Here is a 20,586-nt window from a genome sequence, read left to right on the forward strand (position 1 = left end):
AGGGCTAAAATGCAGCCTGAGTTGGAAATGTAGTCTAATTGGCTTCTTTTTCTGGAAGTTATACATTTTCAAAGTGTGAACTTGAACTCCCATGGGCCTGAAGCCTTATGCTTGTTACACATTTTACTTACATTGGTATTACCTGTTGAGCATAATTAAAATTTAATGTTGAATTTGCAGTTCAACATGATGTACTTTTGCATCAGAATTGACAGTAGCCTATTTTGTGCATAGTTATTTCCTGTTTTTTGTCTGTACATTTGACAGCTTTGCTGCCTTGTTAAATATACAGATTGCATACTATCAGTTGACATATTTTGGACTTCGCATATTTCCTTAATGTCTTAGGTGATGAATAAACGTGAAGAATGTTCCAATATACCTCGCTAGACTAGTGCGAGTATAAAAAAAAAAAAAAAAAAAAAAAAAAAAACTGATTTACAGATCGTAATTTTGTCGACGATATTGAATATGATTTATGTGCATGTGTTCTGATGGCACAAGCAAAAATGATGGATTTTCAAGGAAAATAAATTCTTTTCTGTTTTAAGGCCTAACACTCATTGTGTGAATTTTAATGATTCAACTACCTTTCTGTTCAACTGCCGAGAGAATGATGTGAATATTATATATAATCCACCAACTAATTTTGTATGTCATAGGTTTTTAACGGTAATTATTCTTGAGATATGATTAACTAAGATAGGACAAAAAATTGTGAAGTGTGCAAAAAGCAGAAACAGACGCTCTTGCGCTGTGGAATAAGGTGGACAATATTCTAATTGTAATCACTGCAACATTAAAAAATACAATTCCAGTGGTCAGACAAACGCAATGTGTATGCGAAAAAAAAAAAACTGGAATGCAGAAGTTGTGGAATTTGATATGTTAGGGCAGATAAAATGGATAAAATCGTTAACGAAGTGATTGTTCAAATGTTTTGGAGGTCAGAATTTTTGCACCCGTTTTATTGCAATAAGAAAAATGTATTAAGCATATTTTTGGTATAAGTGAACGAAATATGCAAAAACTTAACGGTGTCGTTTTTAGCTTCTAAAATTTTCCGAACTGACATTTTGAGAACTTCAGAATTCCCCCGCACCTCCTAAATGAAAATTGAAAATAAAAACACCCGGACATTAAGGTGTAAATGTAAGTTCGTTCAATATTATATATTTATAAAATGAATTAAAATAACCTGTTCATTGGGTGATCATTAACCAGCTTTTGTCTGGCCTTTCATTTGAAAATCAAAATTCAAAACAATTTTATAAAAATGTGTAAAGATAATAAAGCATGAATTCTAATTACTGCACGATTACTGTACGTTTTAACATTGTCTCTGCACATCTTTTCATCATATTTCATACAATCGACCAGCAATTGCTCATTCAAAAGTCGCAAAACATTTGTTATAAGGTTTTGAGAAATGAAAATGAAGTAATATTTAAGTAGTGATATAAATAATATCATGATCTTAACCTTCGATTTTCGGCAGAAAGATTGAAAATGATGAAGAAAACACCTAAACAATCTTTGCTGTTTTTACGAAAGTTGATTTGTTAAGTTTTCGCAAAAATTCATTTGTATAGCATGTCAAACGAATAATGTGACATGTAAATTAAAAAAATATATATCAGATTAATTGCTTATCAGGCATAAAAATAATAGTACCCCTGTAAACTGATAAAAACATACGGATAAAAAAGTAAAAATAAAAATTAATGTAAATTAGACCGAATAAAAAATAATAGAATAACAGAAGGGAAGAGAGCGCTTCTTAATTAATAATTGTTTTATTTAGTCATAGCCGTATTTGACTGAATTTAAAACTGAATTTGATTCAATTTTAACCGAAAATCCTTGGTCTGCCAAAAGGGCGTGGTTCTCCTTGAGGCCTGGGTGGAAGTGGATCTCCAGTTGGTCTTGGTGGGAGTGGATCTCCACTTGGTCTTGGTGGGCGTGGTTCTCCACTTGGTCTCGGTGGAAGTGGATCTCCACTTGGTCTTGGTGGGCGTGGTTCTCCACTTGGTCTCGGTGGGAGTGGATCTCCACTTGGTCTTGGTGGGAGTGGACCTCCACTTGGTCTTGGTGGGAGTGGACCTCCACTTGGTCTTGGTGGGCGTGGTTCTCCACTTGGTCTCGGTGGGAGTGGATTGCCGCTTGGTCTTGGTGGGATTGGATCTCCACTTGGTCTTGGTGGGAGTGGACCTCCACTTGGTCTCGGTGGGCGTGGTTCTCCACTTGGTCTCGGTGGGAGTGGATTGCCGCTTGGTCTTGGTGGGATTGGATCTCCACTTGGTCTTGGTGGGAGTGGACCTCCACTTGGTCTCGGTGGGAGTGGATCGCCGCTTGGTCTTGGGGGACGAGGTCCTTCGCTGGGCCTGGGTTGGCGAGATTCTTCACTTTGTCTTGGTGGACGAGGTTCTCCACTTGGTTTCGGAGGACATGGTTCACATGGCCTTGGTGGACGCGGTTCTCCACTTGGCCTGGGTGGGCGGGGCTCTCCGCTTGGCCTCGGAGGACACGGTTCACATGGCCTTGGTGGGCGTGGTTCTCCACTTGGCCTGGTTGGGCGGGGTTCTCCACTTGGCCTTGGAGGGCGTGGTTCTCCACTTGGTCTCGGAGGACACGGTTCACATGACCTTGGTGGGCGTGGTTCTCCACTTGGCCTGGGTGGGCGTGGTTCTCCACTTGGCCTGGGTGGGCGTGGTTCTCTGCTTGGTCTCGGAGGACACGGTTCACAAGGCCTTGGTGGGCGTGGTTCTCCACTTGGCCTGGGTGGGCGTGGTTCTCCACTTGGCCTGGGTGGGCTTGGTTCTCTGCTTGGTCTCGGAGGACACGGTTCACAGGGCCTTGGTGGGCGTGGTTCCCCACTTGGCCTGGGTGGGCGTGGTTGTCCACTTGGCCTGGGTGGGCGTGGTTCTCTGCTTGGTCTCGGCGGACACGGTTCACAGGGCCTTGGTGGGCGTGGTTCCCCACTTGGCCTCGGTGGTAGTGGATCGTCACTTGGTCTTGGTCTCGGTGGACGTCGGTCATCCTGAGCAAGAGCAACTGATACTGGAATGTTAAGCATATTCGGTGCATATTTTAAGTTTTTCACAAGACAATACCGCCATTTTACATAGTATAATATAATATTATATATCACAAATTTGTCAGCGATATGGGATATGGTTGGTTTTGGAGATTGATGGAAAAGTGACGTAATTTACAGAAAACATTGAATCAAGCGAATAAATGAATATGTGATTCTTGCAGTTCATAATATTTATAGTCACGGATATTTGACAGAATAAGATAATCATCTACAGAAGTTTTGCTATTTAAAGGTTAAACGCTCATTCCGTTTGTAAAATTGACGGTATAATGACCCTCACAGTTGTACATCGTGTCAATGATATAAGAAAAAAAAAAGAGAGAACTCACCGGTCAGTAAAATGCTCACGACAAGCAAGCGCATCTTCTTTCTTTTGAGAACCTCGTCGAGTTTTCAATTCCAGTTATAATCAGAATGTGAAGAAAAGCTGCTCATGGTCCTCTTTATATACACAGTGTAGTAAGCAGCCGTGGGCTGTAATACACGCCAACCCAGGGAGTGAATCCTGTATTTTGACTTCTATCGTCCCAGATTTGGTAATGGCTGATTGCAGCAGGACCACCCACTTAGTGAACTGCCAATGATGAATTTTGAGGTCGGAATCTGTGTTAGAATAATTAATTTCATGTATTTATTTATTTATTTATTTATTTATTTATTTATTTTTGCGTGCAAATTATTCCTCAAAGGCTGATAGATAGGTTTACAGCTTTATATAGCAAAAAAGAAATTTTATTTGTGATTTCAAAACTTTTCCGTGATCACCGTGAAATAGTATCTTTTATAAAACCTTTCACATAATTTACTGCCCATGCTTTTTCTCTTAGTTCTAAGTCTATAGTTTTTTTTATATTTCGTAATAGAGATAGAGACCGATATTTACAGTCATGGCGGTAAAAAGAAATTAAGATAATAGCTGGAGTTTTTCTCCACGTTTTTAAATAGAGTATACCTTACTGAATAAGGAAACATGAAATTTTCAATAGAATTTTTTGGCTATATTTAGGTCTAGCGCGCATTGTTTGCCCTCAAAGACAAGGCGACGAGCATTTTTCTGATTTGTTTCCAATTCTGTTTAATAACTTCATGCACATGTATAAGATGAGACCTGTGTCACATTTCAGTCTTCCTACACAACAGCTATCATGCAAGCCACAAGCCACGAGTGACGAGAGAATAGGTTAATAACTAGAATGTGTGTGTGTGTGTGTGTGGGGGGGGGGGGGGGGGGGGGGGGTAGCAAAAGTAGGCCTAATCCTCGAGGGGGATTATTAAACTGTGCTTGTTCTCCTTAGCCAACCTACTGTGCTGCTGAGCAAGAAAAGTTTTTTTCTAAAAATCCACGTTAAGGTTATTTTTCAAGCAATATTCAGCTAACTTCTATTGTATATTTTTCTGTTTATTGTTCTAATAATATTATTACATAGAATTTATTTGTGAACGTGAAAAAACTCGCGTTTATCACATGCCAAGCCTTTGAAATTGCGCACAGTAAATATCGACGTGGGTGAACCCATCTTATCTGAGTATACTGTCCTTTACCACAAACACGCCCACCCCGTGTCTGTACGGTGGTTCTTTCGTTGAAAACCTTGAGAATGGAAACATCTGTGACATGTGTCACTATGATACAAAGCCCCGCCCACAAAAATATAAACTGGGCAATGATTGGTGAGGGGGAGGACACATTGGGAAAAGGTCCCTCCCGTAATTTTCGAGGCGCCCCCTTCTTCCCCATCTCTCCCCTTTCCCATACAAAAAGTGTCAAGAGCGTAACAAGTCAGAGTCATATAAGCTCTTCATCCCAGCACTTTTCATATATGGTAAAAATATACTCGTCTTAATATTCATCCTGTGCACTTATATGCGGCAATCATCAAAGCGGGGATAATTTTAAGCGAGGGTGTCAGTTTTTCACCAGTGTCCTGTTCATCCAGACGTTCGTTTTGTGAAGGTATTCTATTCCAGGGTGTAAGGCAGGTCTACTCAATTTAAATGAAACCACGACTCGGATAAACAGAAACGGACCATGGTGCAAGAAATGCACAGTCTTTCTCGCGAAACAGTATTTTTAGTACAATGAAAATTGCACAGATGTATCAGATAACGGTGAAAATCGATTACATGTTGCTTTGCTTCGTTTTAAATAATTGGTTTTAAATGTGAAAGACAGATTGTGACGGAGTCTCTGCGTGTTTTCGTGTACGTCACTTAACCAAAATTTTGGACTTTCAATGGATTGCCTATCACAAATTAAAATTTTGCACATTACAAAATGAAACACGACGTTTCATTTCTTGAAGCATCATTTTTCAATTTACCGCAAATAACAACACAAAAGGCAGCACCACATTAAAATGTCGTTAGTTCATTTATTCTGAAAGGGAATCCTTTCAATCAACAAGTTGTACATAGTTATTATTAATGTTATTTATATTTCTCTTTATATATATTTATATATATTACAAAGTTCTTCCCAATCACCACGTCCAATTGACCATCGTCCAGTAGGACACGTGAGATTAGGCCAGAACACCATTCAAATATTCAGTCTGGTTTAATTAATAAAAAGTAGAATAAACACTCTATTCAACAGCCTCCAATTTAAAACGTAAATAAAATGAGAACTCGAGCTGTTTACATGTATTATTTGGCTCTATTACAGCAAATGATTCCATTAATCTAACTTTTTTATTTTGTTTTAAACAAAGCTTCGATCAGCCTACAAATCAATAATCGAGGGGAGGGGGGTTAAAATGAGAAGGGAGTTTTTAGAATATGCAAGAAAAAAATCCTGTTTGCCTCTTTATCAAACCACACAAAAAGGGTCCACAAAATGCCCAATTTGAAAATGAGAAGAAATGACGAGCATGACTTTCTCTCCGACTTTCTCTCTCCATCGTATGTTACACAATATAGTTTCATTTGAAATAATTTAACAATCAACACATATCTGAGTTGAAAAATTTGAACTGGGGTAAAAAGAACGAGAACCCATCACACTTTTTTTTTTTGCTTTAACCCTAAAAAATCAAGAAATCTAGGCCTATGAAGAGGACCAAACAACCCCTTCATCATGACCCATCTCAAAAGTATCAGAAAATATGCCATTCTTAAATTCCGCCAATTCATTACCAGGCATTTGTCCTTCTGTGAATTATATAACCATACGCACAACCATGGAAGAAAAACAACTTTCAAATATCTAGTTTTCTCATGAGATCTCATGTCACCTCAGACTGTCATCAAGATAAGAAAAAAAAATGAAAAACATGGTCTGTTTCTGGGTGTTTAGTCCAAAAGTGTGCAGTTATTTACTACTACATTTTTCCCCTGTACTTTACCAACTCAGCTCATCCATTTTTTAATACATATATAAGTTGACCTGCCCACTTCGTTACTTACTGTTAACAAATGCCAGATTTCAATATTTAAAATTAACTTACATGAAATCTTAAAACAAAACGTTCTTATTCACAAAATAAAAACATACCCGATAATGATAAGAATAATCAAAATACCCAATATGCCCTAATAACGAAATCTGGAGGTACATTTTCTATAAATAACTGGAGCCATTTTTCTTCAAAAAGGTGACATTTTGTATAGCTGCACCACTCACACACTGTGTCCCTCTTAAGATACTTTCTCATTAAAGTCTTATCTTTAAATTATATATTATCTATACACAAGCTTAAGTTTTATTTTTACATTGGCAGCAGTTCCATATTTACAGCAACATTTATTCTTTCTAAGACATAACTGAATTCCGTCCTTAACATGGAGGAACACGTGTGCACCCTGGTCCAACATTAACTAAACTACAAACCACCAGAGGGCCTAGAGTCAAGACAGTCCCATGTTTCATTGGTAAGTAATATACTTCCATGCTCATCTAATGAGAACATTTCTTGTGGTCACATTACTTGGGATTTCCAAACGTCAAAATTAGCAATGAACTAAAAAATTAATTAATTGATTAAAAAAATATTCTGAGAAAATTCTAGCAGAAGGAAAGTAAATGCCTGACAATACTGGAGTCCTCTAAACAATCAATATATTAGTCATTTTAGTTCCACTAATTGGAACCCATTGACAGCTAGACGGATGCCCCTCGACAGGAGACGGAGAGAGGAGTATTTACTAGTACAGGTGGGCAGAAATATAAGATACAAAGTTAAATAATGGTCAATCAGCATCAAGATGAACACAGGTCCAATGTGCACCCAATGGCCCATTTACTGAATTTCCTTTCTATAAAATTCTAAGTGCACCAGATGTGTTCCCTTTCACTTAGCAGAGCCATTGCCTCGGATGCTAATGAATTTGAATTTTTGTAAATGGTGTTAATTTAAGGTCTGGACAAATGGTCCAGCTTTGTGCAAATTAGGTCTTAATATTGTGGAAAAATAAACTAGCCTGTCATGGATTGGGGACCAACTAATCATAATCACTAGTCATAGTGGCTCCATCTATAGTGTACACTTTGTGGTGCCACCTACAGTGGAAAAGGTTACTGAATGCAATGCCCTCAGCTTGACTATACTGCTTTTATTCATTTATTCCCTGCAGCATTTTATTGGCACTGACAGCTTGGTAGATGAAGGTCATGTGACCTATTCTGTGATCCAACACACTTGGAAGGCTCCCCATTGAAATATCATCTTTCCAGAAATCCTTTTTTCAGTGACAACCGCACTAACAAGATGAGTCCTGTTATAATCAATGGCTTACTTATACTGCAGTAATATTAATGGCCCTTCCTGGTCACTTTGTGCCACGTGATGTTGCTTAATACCCTCACATCCATGCCTGTTCTAAATGCTTTTAATTTCTGACAAAAACTGCACTCAATGAACTTTTCATATCTCAAGTGTTTTGCATCCTGCTGTTTATACTAAAACTTTGTCTTCCTGTCAACTGATCCTCTTCTCAATTATAACAGTCAGAGGGTGCCGTCTCCACGGAAACTGTCTGCACTTGACTACCCTCTCTGGGACGGCAAATACAGGAAGACTGCTGCTGCCACCTAGGACAGGACAGCCTGATCAGAGTCACATTGGTATTAAATTCTATCCTACGTTGCCCTCCTGAAAAGTGACGAAATGAAAATGTCAGTTTTTTAAAGTAAATTAACTGAATACATTATTGTCTGGTAGTTATGATTCAACTTAAACAGCAGTTTTCATTAACTTTACATACTACTCACTCTTAAGGTTAATGAATACTACTCACATGGACCAGCCAGCTCACATCAGTCAACTGACTGCCCTGAGATTTTGTGTAAGGGATTTCGGTGTAAAAATTCAAATAACACTTTCCTGGTGTCACACTGACTACTTTTCAGAAATGTACTTATTATCAATCTACTGAGATTTATACCTCAACTTAGTCAAGTGAATAGTTGCAGGCTTTCACTGAAAATCTAAAGGAAAAAAAAATTGTGGTCTAAGCCATTAATTCCATTACTTACTCATACATTACTTCATTTTTAGTGGAAAAATTTAAGGCAATACAATACCATAAACAGTCCATTAAAACTGAGCAATAACTTACCCTTTTACTCGCTGAATAGCTTGTGTAATTTGCCCATCACTAAGTGAAGCACCTCCTAACCGCTGTACTACTTCTGATACTAATATGTCTGTTATACCAGGCGAAGAGCGCTCTACATGATCAAATGCTTTCCGTAACTCATCAATCGCTTCCCCATGCTGTGGATGTCCTGAATTCCTATGTCTCTCTCGAAGCTAGAATGTGAAAAAATACAATATGTAGCTTATAATAATAATATTAATAATAATAATAATATCAGGGCATTTTCAGGTCCAAGTTGTAAGTCTGGTGGACATCCCAATTTTCTACTATACTCACACTGTGTTAATTGTAATCAAATCATACTCAAAGATGGGCTGTACTAAGATGACCCAACTTTACTGAAATCATGACTTCGTACAGAGATACGAAAAGCTCTTCTGTCACAAACTTAGGAATTATTTTTTACCCACAAGAGACATTTCATTGTGTCATCAGCCATCTACAGTCTGAATGCTATACAGGTTGTGACAGTAGGGTCTTTGATCTCAGTTATTTTCCAAACTGATGATTTTTTTTTATAACTTACATCTTGCATCAGTGGGTATATGACTGTAGTCAGAGAGGACGTCGGCCTTTGAGCCGCTGGCGGCAGCTCTATTCTCTCATTGGTTGGGGAGGTTTGGGATGGAACGCGCGAAGCAGGTCGACCAGACTGGAACAAATGGGAAGACTACATTAAAACAAGTATTAAAATACTATTTGCCAACAATCCATGGGTATGAAAGTGAAGATGAGGAACATGCAACGAACTGTGTCAATTGTTCAGAAAACAATTTTATCGCATACTGGCTTTGGTGATGCCATCATTATTTCTCTTGCTTTATTCTTCTTCTCAGTAGATGGAGAACTTTAGACTGATGGGCGAGATTAGATGAAGTGTAGATAATGTGTTTGGCATTGAAACTTAAATCTTAACTTGTGCAAGCATGTTGTTCACAAAACCAGCTATATACAGCAGATTCCGTAGGCACTGGGTCCAAATTCACAACAGCATGATTGCATTTACAACAATTGTCACAGTTTTTTTACATAACAATAGTGGGCGGGATGACAACAAATATGGCAAATATACACCATGTTACAGTTAGAATATCATGAAGATTATGCAATCTGTTAAGAACTACTTACAGCTATGATTATGACCAAATGAAACCAAATATTTAAACTTAATATGAAAATAAAATATTTCTTTACCCAAAAATTCAAAAGCACGTAATTAAATTATTCATACTATCATATGAAGCAGACTATAATAAACTAAGTGACTAAAGGGCTGGATCTAAAATATTTTGCCTTGTTTAATATTCATATAACTCAAACAATTGTAAATTTGAAGAAAATATTGGTACAAGTGTTAAATCCCCAGCCTGGTGTACAATCTATAAAGAACAATGAAAAAGTGAATGTTAATGAAGCATTGAAACCTTCCTAAGGTTGCCATGACTACAATATGCATTGAACAATAGGTGGCAGCACAGTAAAGTTGCCCTACAGATGGCAGCACATGTATCCCTCTACCAGACATTACATTGGAATTTTTTGAGAACAGACTATAATACAGAAATATGCCTTAGACCCAAAGAACATTACATAATTAGAAGTATTGCCCTGCAATAAAGTTTGACTAATTAGTATTACAGGTAATTAATACATTCTATGTTGGAACCACCTCAAAACACAGGAACTGGCTGTGGTAGTAGAATTATAATAGAAAATATTATTGTATGCTATATAACAGATGTTATGCTAAGCCTCTCAAGCCGTGTTCTCATACAGAACTTCTTTAGACCCAAATAAAAGGGAACTAGTATGCAAAATAGTTTCAGGACTGCCTCTAGAAAGAGGACAATTCAAATGCAGGTTGATACAAACCAGGAAAACTGAGGATAATTTGGAATATTTCATTAGAAATGCCACTGATTTTTAGACCTTTAAAAAAATCAAATATTAGAGGTGGAAGCACTGCCATATGACAAGCTGGGGTACTATAAAAAGATAAAATAGGCAGTGCAAAGCAAGGGACATCAAATGACATCCTTTTTATCAATTTCTGGTTTAAAGTAGACCTGTATGTGAACTCGGCAATAGTGATCTACTAGATTATATTTCTTACAGATTCAATTACGTAACCAACCACTCCATTAATATAAAGCTACAGGAAAACTGTTATCAGTGTTTATATATGTTCTCACAGTAAGAGGATAACACAAATATATATATATATCCACGTACATTGAACAAACAGTACAAAGACATAATCAGTGTCACCAGGAAGGAACTGCAGAGTGAAATTTCAGGTGATTTGGAATAAAGAAGTGACCGCAAGAAAGAGCTGTGCAGTAGGTTTCTTTTTACTACGATGAGGGTGAAACCCTCGACTTACTGCTTCCAATGCACTATTAACTGAGCCAGCGCGGCGTACCACTGGTTTTACCGACTCTAGGGCACTGCCCTGCGATGCAGCACGCCGCACAGGGTAAAGCTCAGTACTCTCGGATACCTCATCCTCTGCAGGATCAACAACGTTTTCTTCCTAACACACACAGCAAAACATGGCGTGAATATTTTGTGAACGTGACAAAAACAACCTGGCATGTATGGCCGAGGTTTTGTGACCACTTGACGAACTCTGTCCGCATTAACAGTCGGATTATAACTACTTAACTTAGCACACCTCAGCAGACCATACTAGCCACAGGAATCAAACTAGTCCTTCTGATGTCCCACATAAGGTTGTATTACTGCTGAGATGAGTTATACCGAGTTAAGCGGTTATAAGCTGACTAGAAATGCCTCCCTTGACTCTGATCAAGCAGTGACATACTTAATTAACACTGACAACAGTTGGTTTCTCCAATTCTGATTATTAATTTTATAGAAAAAAAATTCAGTTTCCATCTTTTAGTTTACTCTCCAAAACAAAACTTATTCTGCTTTTATGTGAAACAGACAAATTATAGAGAATGAGAAAATAAAAATAATAATAATAAATCATGAATGACACAAAATGATTTTGTGAAGTGGTCTCAAGAATTGCCCATGTCAGTATGATAAGAAAGTATGCCACTTCAACTTAATCCATCACCCGTGGTGAAGTCACGCACTTGGAGTGATGTCACACATTTTATGTGATGTCACACATTTCATGTGATGTCACGCTTGCTGAAGTGAAGCCTTTGGGTCAGCAGCCTTTGGGCTAAAACTTACTGGAGTAAAGGCGTTATTATGCGAAGCAACTCGTCTTAAGCCGGCCTGGAGGTCGGGACCCTGAGCTGGTAGGTCATATTGGGATTTGGGTCGAGGTAGAACTATTGGCTGCTACACATGGAGAAACAATAATCATCAATGCAACACGGACACATGACAAAACAACAAAAAAGCCAAGAACAAGCTCTGGAAATGGAAGGTTATTCACTATCACAAACAGTTACAAAAACAGTAAACGACACATCAATTCAAAGAATCCGATGTTAAGAAGGTAAAAAACACTCTTAATAAATCAATTACTATTTGCAATTAATTCATCACTCGTTTTTGTTAACATATTAAATGGTAAAATACTGCATTCCATATGACAAAACAATTATCGCATTATCACACATCTGGGAGAAGTTATGAATTATTTTTCTAACATTCACTGACATGGAATTGATAAATAAAATATGATGTCAACGTGCAATTTCACTGTCACTGAATAACATAGTTCATTCTTCATGCAGCAACATGCAACATGATTCACAATACAAATATTTACAAAATATCATTTAATAATATATCTGGGTCATATTTTGCATCCTGTGTGACTGATATCTACAATACCTATCAATACTGCTGTGGGCAGCACTAAATAACACATCCTTTGTCTGATCCTTTAAGATAAAGCAACAGCCTATCATATTCAATGTACTATATATTATGCAAATGTATCCTCTCTCAAACCACAAGCCAATCATAAGCCTTGTATCATATAACCATGCACTTACACTCCATTTGTTGTTATTGTTTTGTAGGTAGCTAAGTCGGCCGTGATTTGGGTAGACAGGTTGTGATTCACTACGACCATGATGGCCTCGACGTGCCTAGAGTAAAAGGGTGTGGAAAGTTCTCAGACAAAGTTCAATATTGAAGCAGTTTTCACTCCTGTAGCAAAGTCTTTTGGAACGAGTAATAAGAATGAAAAAATCTACAGAAATTTCTGTATTTTTTTCAAATTGCATGCAAGTTTTGGGAGGCAGCATATTTTAACTGTATGAACTTGTCTCCAAAATAAATTTTGCAACAGTTCAACGATTGATAAGTGGCTGCTAAGCTTTACTACTCAAAAATCGTGAACAGTTGGACATAAAAAAATGTTCAAACTGTCTTTGGCCTATCCCAAAACTGTGCTAAGGAGTGAATTTAAGCCAGGCTGCAAATGGGTGAAAAAAACTGTGAATATTTGCACTTGCAAAGGATTGCAATTATGTGAGCTTTTAAAATATCTGAGAATGTTAAGCAAAGATTAGTTGTACACAAACAGCTTAAGTTTTGCAGTAAACGAAAAAAAAAAAAAACAGCTTAAGTTTTACAGTGAATGAAAAATGTTTTGAATAAAACTGTTACAAGGTGAAAATAAATTAATTCATTTTTATGATTTTATTTGTGATTTCTTATCATCATTAAAATAAGTTGTGTCACTCCACAAAAGTGGTGTTTTGATTAATCAATATTCTTGTTATCAGATGTACTATAAATATTAATGGCCCAGGGGTTTCTTTTCTACAAAGCAAAAACTATTTTTTTCCAATTAGTAAAACTGATGCATACTCATTAATTTTTTTAATACCCAGAACTGTAATTTTGTGAATAAAGTTAAATCACCTGTTCCAATCTCAAATTCGTAACTTCAAACTATTCAGCATGTTAATGTTATTATTTATATTTGCAGTGCGGTTATGTTTTGTCAGGCTTCTTTATGATTAACCTCAAGCACAATGACCACCTCTACACCACAGTTACACACACATCACTACATTCTCAACAGTTACAGCTAAAATGTGTTTAAAATCACAACTAATGCAATGTGCCAAGAACAACAACCACACTCCCAGCACCTGACATGACAACTACAGCATTTCACTGCCTACCCATCAATACTACTGTGTTCATATCTAGCATATTACCCTGTGATAATTAGCAGTCTAAATCCTCCCCTCCCCCTATATAACCTTACCAAACTGTTTCTTTATCTTTTTTTTCATGTTGTCGTATATTTTTAACACATTCAGTAATTACGCAGAACAAAAATAAATGAATCACTTTTGGCTGATAAAAATTTGAATTTCAAAATTTTAAGTTCAAATTTAGGAAAACAGTTTGCTAAGACAGTTGATTTTATTTCTCTATCTATGTCAATGAACATCCTCTTGACCTACATAATATATTCATCCCAGACCCCATGAATAATATATAGTATAAATAAGTAATATATATATATATATATATATATATATATATATATATATATATATATATATATCTATCTATCTTAAAAGCCATGGATTAAAATAGTGAGCTTGATACCACGGTAGAACTCATATCAGTAAATGAATAAATAAATATAGTAACACGTTATAAAAAACAGGTTACTTGAAAGACCATTCATGATCCTCAACTGTTAAAGAAAGCAAACTTATAACATGTATACCTATAGCTATCTATTCATTTAATTGCTGTGATTTGATTATAATATGATATATGCTATGTGGTATATTTCTACAGCCTTAGCCTGCAGAGACATGCAGCAAACTTACAGGGCCATCGCGCTCATTTTGTATTGGCGGTGAAGATGGTGAACGATGTACGTTAACACCAGGCGTTAACTGCTGTGAATTAATAAGAATAATAATAGTATAATAATAAAAAGAACTGTAATTTTTAATCAGTATGGTGTGTGAATTATTGTAGAGAAAGTCTCTAAGCACAAGCAACAAAAAATTCTGTTGGTAACCTCAATGACGTCTTTAAATAAGAATGGTCAACGGTCAGCAAATGGTCATTAAGTCAATGGTCAGTCATCTCAACTGAGAAAGGCCATTTATCACAATAACCACAAGCTAACACAGCAGATTTTCAGTGCTTGTGCTGAGAGAAGTTTGCATCATATAATATTGAGAGATACATTGAAAAACATAAATAAAGTATTAAAACCCATTTGGTGCACACCTGAAATTTAAAAAAGCCAGTGAATTAAGGTAGATCGGTCGTTACATGTTCCAACGTTCGAATTTTTTTAAATTTTTTTTTGTTTGAAGAGACACCCAAGTACATTAAAAATTTGCAAAAAAAATTGGGGGTCACCGACCAAATAAGAGAACTAGCCCCAAATATGATACACCCTGCATATCGCACTAGTCCCCATTCAAATCAATGGGAAAATGGGTGTTTTCTCACTAAAGCATTATTTTTTATGACTTTCTGACGTTCGAATTTTTTTAAAAATTTTTTTGTGTAAAGAGGCCTCCAAGTACATTTAAATTTTACCAAAAAAATTGGGGGTTACCGACCAAATAAGAGAACTACGCCAAGTTGAAGTGCGCTACAACCTGCGTGACGCACTAGTCCCCATTCAAATCAATGGGGAAATGGGTGTTTTTCACCAAAACGTTATTTTTTATGATTTTTCTAACGTTTGAATTAAAAAAAAAACTTTTTTTGTGTAAAGAGGCATCCAAGTAGATTTTAATTTTGCCAAAAAAGTTGGGGGTCACCGACCAAATAAGACAACTACGCCAAGTTGAAGTGCGTTACCTGTACACCCTGCGTGACGCACTAGTCGGAAGTCCCCATTCAAATCAATGGGAAAATGGGTGTTTTTCACTAAATCGTTATTTTTTATGATTTTTTTTTGTGTGTGTGTGTGTGTGAAGAGACATCTAAGTAGGCCTACATTTAAAACTTTCGTTATGTTTAACAGTTGAAGTGAGTATACTCAGCTATTTTCAGATTTGTCAAACTGATGAGAAGGTGTAAGCCATTAACTTTACAACAAAATTATTGAAGAGAATAATAAGGGAAATACTCATGCATATGAAAATAGTTTATTGCCGTTGTTATTTATTAATGAATATAACATGAACGTGACATCGTAAACACTGTGTTGTCAAGTAAAATGAAGCGTCTGATACAAAGTATCAAATGCGGCATTCACGTGCTTGCTTGCGGTGCGTTCAGTACACTTTGTTTACACTGACAAGTCAAGGTCAGAAGTGCACAATATTTCTGTATAATATAACGCAGTTTCAATTTTGATTAATGAATTTTCTTCAAGCTGTAGACCCTACGGCCATTTTCTGAACATTTGTATAAGCTACGAAATATTTCTCAGTCCAAATTTCCAAATGAGTGGCGTTACGACGCACTTCCGGTTTTCGTCGAAATCTAAACTACAGCAGCACATTCAGGGCGTTCTACCTCAAAATATACGCAGCCGCTTTGATTGGAATTTACAACACTTATTCTTTACATGACATAGCACCTACGTGCATAATTTGTGAGCTTTAGCTGTCATACATTTTCTAGTGCTAATTCAAATTGGAAAAGGAGCTATTTCGACGATTTCTTGAAGGGCAAGTCTATGAACGTGCTACAGTTGTCGTATGGAATCATAGTCGACAAACGTTGTCGAAAATCTGTATCGATCATACAGAGTTACAGACAAGTTGATAATGTGTGTTTATCTTATAGATAATTGTTTTATTTCCTTAAATTAATAAAACAGACTGAAGTGTCGTTAGAGACGATTGACGATGCGCTGAAATTGCGCAAATCGTCAAATTACGTAACGACCGATCTACCTTAAATACACCTACATGTTCTGAAAACCCTCAGTATGGCATATGTGCAATGAATATAGACAGAAACAAATGAAATGACAGCATGAAGAAAATTCTGGAAATGTACTGTTTCTCAAAAATAATTGTGACATACATAATGAATGATAACATGTGAAATCAGCTAAAATGAAAAATTTTTTGTTAGTAACTGGCACAAACACTGAGGTTAGTTCAGTTCCTTTGACTTCATCATTTTCAAGATTGTGCAAATGCGGTGCAAATGGGAATGGTGCAGGAGTTCCTTGATCAGGGTCTTCCCTGAATACAATAATGACTTAAAATTTTCTAATAAAACAAATTATTCACTTTCTACAAAATATTGCCTAATAAGCAATATTTAAAATTATAATTCAAAAGTTTGAAAAATGAAGTCCGTTTCATGTATGAAACATTTTTGTGGGAAAATGAAACTGATTAAACTCGAAAAGGGCAAATAACTGAGTAAGACACAGGTTATAAAAATTATAAACATCAGCCGTATTCAGGAAACACTATCCTGTGTTAACCTGAAGGTATCTTGTTCCTTCTCCAACCAAGAATCTTTCAGCACTTTCTCACTGTTGGACAACACTTTCAAATAAATAAATTAATAAATACTCATACCCATATCTAACACAACAGAAAAACACAAAGAGTAATTCCAAGAATAAATAAATATTATAAAATAAAAACTGTTTTTCTTAATCCATAAAAACACACCATATTCTGTGACTTACTTTGCTATCTCTGTTTTTCTGTGGAACTGGCTGTGGGGTCTGAAATAATAATAATAATAATAATAATAATTTCTTTTAAATGAAAAGAGGAACAGCAACATTGAACAAGAATGTATTCAGAAGAATCCTTGCATGATCCCATTATAATGGACTTATTTTGATGTGCTTTTTATATCAATATGTATAAAATACTGGACAACATACACTACACTGACAAAGGATATCACGATATACATTAAAAAAAATCTTATTTTCTGCTCATTAAAGCAAAGAACACATCTGACTGAAATAAATTAAGAATTAGTGAAAAAGACACAAAGAAATGTGGCACTCAGACAAATACACGATATTTTTGTAGTATGGTATGTACCCAATCAAGGACAAAACGGCTGGAAATAAAGCTGAAAAATGTGACGAATCTTATAAAAAGTCTACATCCAAATTGTGATACCAGCACGCTGTCCCAAAACTAGGACAGATCCGTAACATTTCAACAAAAGAGAGCAACATTCAGACAGCTTATGTATATTTTGATCAGAACCCAATCGCAAGTCACCCAACATTTTCCATATACTTGAACTGAAATGCTATATTCAATTCCACATTCAACAATATGCGACCCAGTTGTTTTTCAAGTTGGAATACGTCTCCCATGATTTTCAAGCAACTCAAAACAAAACCCTGCAGCTTCACTGACTGCTTTTGTTCACCATGCTATGGAAAATTTAAAAAAAAAACAAAAAAACATGCCCGTCAAGCCATTTGTAACTGATCTTAACTTTTTTCCCTAACGTGTTACTTAATGTCAGTTTAGATTACTCCTGATAATTTGGGTGGAAGTTGTGCTTACACTGGCAGATCCAATATTTGTTTCCTGCAGGGGTGGGGTTGGATTATGGTTGGGTGGGGATGAAGGCCTGAAGGCAGAGTACCAAGGTTAACAACTCGAATGGTTTGTTTTCTGGTTTATTTGCTTGGCATTAGTAAACTTAGAAGAGAAGGTGGATCTGCCAATGGGCATAATATGTTTCCTCATGCAAGGACTTTTTCCCTAAAAATATACAGTTCCACATGGAAAGTGTAGGTCATTTTCAAATATGGTGGAAAGGCTCTTAACCTTGGATACCATGCACCATTCCTGTCCTCTCCCCTACAATAAAACTTTAAATGCCTAGTTATACTAAGAAAACATTTACAAATTAAACATTGCATTAACTCCTTTATTTTTGGATATAAGAATTCATGCCATTGCCTTGCGCAGATGCTGTAACCTATATGACATAAAATGCATTCATATTACAGAGAATGTGATTCCACCCATCCACGAGCAACATAATTTACCACCTATCCACCAATCTCAACATTAATGCAGTTTCAGCTTTTCACCAACACAAAGTCACAATCTTCGTATTCTATCATGTGGCTCCATCTATCCTCTATCCTTCAGTTTAAATATATAAGCTGCATGCCCCAAATGTGGTGCCACCTACATTCTTGTTGGATTCGGCAGGTTTTGTTGCAGGCATAGGGGAGTTCCAGTCCTTAAGTGTACCCATATCTGTATCCGAATCTTCAACAGAGCTGTAGAAGTCGGTGAGAGCCTCTGAGTGGTTGCAATAGCTACCCATCAGATCAGCTTCAGAGAAATTAAACTCTTCTGGCTCGGTCTCAATGTCACTCTTCTCGTAGTCTGTATCCAGGCTGCTGAAGCCTTCTTCATCATCGCCATCTTTGATTCCCTCGTGGGGGTTGAAAGGGTGGACCTCAACCACCGTGATCTCCTGGCCGGAGTTCTTCCTCTCTTTACGGAGAAAAGAGGATTTGGAAGAGGCAAAAGAGGAGGAGGAGAAAGAAGAAAGGGAAAGAGAAGGGGAGGGCTTCTGGGAATCATCACTTGGCTCCTCTTGGCCAGACACAGTAGGTGGAGACTCCTGGTTGACAGAAGATGGGGCGCGGGAAAGTCTAGGGCTCGAGGTGTCCTGCATGGCAGCAAAGCGCAGCAGGGAGTCTATATCTGATTGGGAGAATGAATCGTAGTCTCCACCTCCTTCACTTGTTGTGGCATTGCACTGATCCCCTTCTGGGTTGGCAAAGCTGCGCTTTCGCTGGATGTGAAAGATCAGTTCATTGCATATTTGTGTTGCCTATAACTATTGACTATAACATCTACTAAGTTATAGATCATGTGATGCAGATTTCAACAAAGCTACTCATTACTGCACAACAACATATTCCCATTACTTGGCTGAATGATGCTTCTCTCTTTTCAAAAACGGGTTTACATAATAAAAGAATGATGTAAATGATACTTTTAATCAAAACTATTATCTTTAAGGGCTCTGACCGACCAAAGGAATAAAAATGTCATAGTATTCTCCACATCTGTAACCATGCTAGAACCAGTATGAATATGGAAGAATAGCCTCCAGCAAAATGTGACCCCATGACCAAGAACTTCAGCAGTCTGGACATGAACTGCAGTCATGCAGGTACTGAAAAACTCTGACTTCAATAACTGCCTCTTAAACATTTTATGGCATTCATATCATACTGATGTTGATGATTCTAGCTGTCTATAAAAAGGAAGCGGAATTCAAAATTTTCTGAGAATATAAAACCATGAACCATGCTCTCTTTGAATGTGCTAGCACATGACAGAAAAACTTTTTCTTCAGAACCTCACTACCCCATTAAGCATTCTCGAAGCAAAGGAACAATATAATATTAAGACTGGGGCACACTATCTGAAGAAGTACATATATTCAATGATGATGATCATCATCCATCTTGGAAATCCACTTCCCATACCAAAACAGTTGGTTGGAGTTTTTTCTATAATTGGAGTGTACATGCTCCATAATCATTGTAATCATGCACCAGACACCAAGAATCCTCTGTCATATATGAGTTTAAGGAACCCATTGGTGGGAAACTTGCTCAGAAACCACGTACAGCATACAGACTTGGGTTTATATTTGTATATAAAGGAAAAAGAGAATGGGGCATAATATATCTTTTTCCCCCCAGAAGAGCAGCATGCGTTGTTCTTACAAAGAGCTGGTTTCCGTGAAGCTCTGCCAGTATGGCCTGGTGTTCCTTGGAGCTGCGTTTTACCGTTGCCTTCTTCAGCTGCTCTATCTACAATGATTCAGGCTTAGTTCTCCACTGAGAGAAGTTATGGTTACACACATGAAGCTACAAATGCTCTCTCTCTCTCTCTCTCATATATACAGTGATACATACCCAAATTCATTGAGACAGAGAGCAAAAAACACAAGACATACACACGAAAAAGTGT

At 37.0% G+C, this 20,586-nt stretch overlaps 1 protein-coding gene across 44 annotated transcripts in view; it reads right to left on the reverse strand.

Moving 5' to 3' along the window:
* Window positions 1-5,452: 5,452 nt before the first annotated feature.
* LOC106178963 (uncharacterized) overlaps window positions 5,453-20,586 on the reverse strand; it is a 59,794-nt gene continuing 44,660 nt past the window's right edge. For 16 of the 44 annotated variants that reach the window (XM_086998026.1, XM_086998018.1, XM_086998020.1 and 13 more), the window contains 7 exons: window positions 17,289-17,327; window positions 14,491-14,562; window positions 12,682-12,777; window positions 11,082-11,231; window positions 9,225-9,350; window positions 8,657-8,850; window positions 5,453-8,190 (listed from right to left, as the gene is read on the reverse strand). In XM_086998026.1, the coding sequence (XP_086854152.1) occupies window positions 8,178-8,190; window positions 8,657-8,850; window positions 9,225-9,350; window positions 11,082-11,231; window positions 12,682-12,777; window positions 14,491-14,562; window positions 17,289-17,327 (690 nt within the window). In that variant the 3' untranslated portion in view covers window positions 5,453-8,177. Of the gene's footprint in view, window positions 8,191-8,656; window positions 8,851-9,224; window positions 9,351-11,081; window positions 11,232-11,905; window positions 12,017-12,681; window positions 12,778-14,490; window positions 14,563-17,288; window positions 17,328-20,586 lie in introns of all 44 variants that reach the window. The other 28 variants (XM_086998002.1, XM_086998008.1, XM_086998016.1 and 25 more) reach the window with 11 other exon arrangements.

The sequence above is a fragment of the Lingula anatina genome, chromosome 10, assembly GCF_051362555.1.
Source record: "Lingula anatina isolate TDL-2025a chromosome 10, LinAna3.0, whole genome shotgun sequence".
In the NCBI taxonomy this organism is placed as follows: Eukaryota; Metazoa; Brachiopoda; class Lingulata; order Lingulida; family Lingulidae; genus Lingula; species Lingula anatina.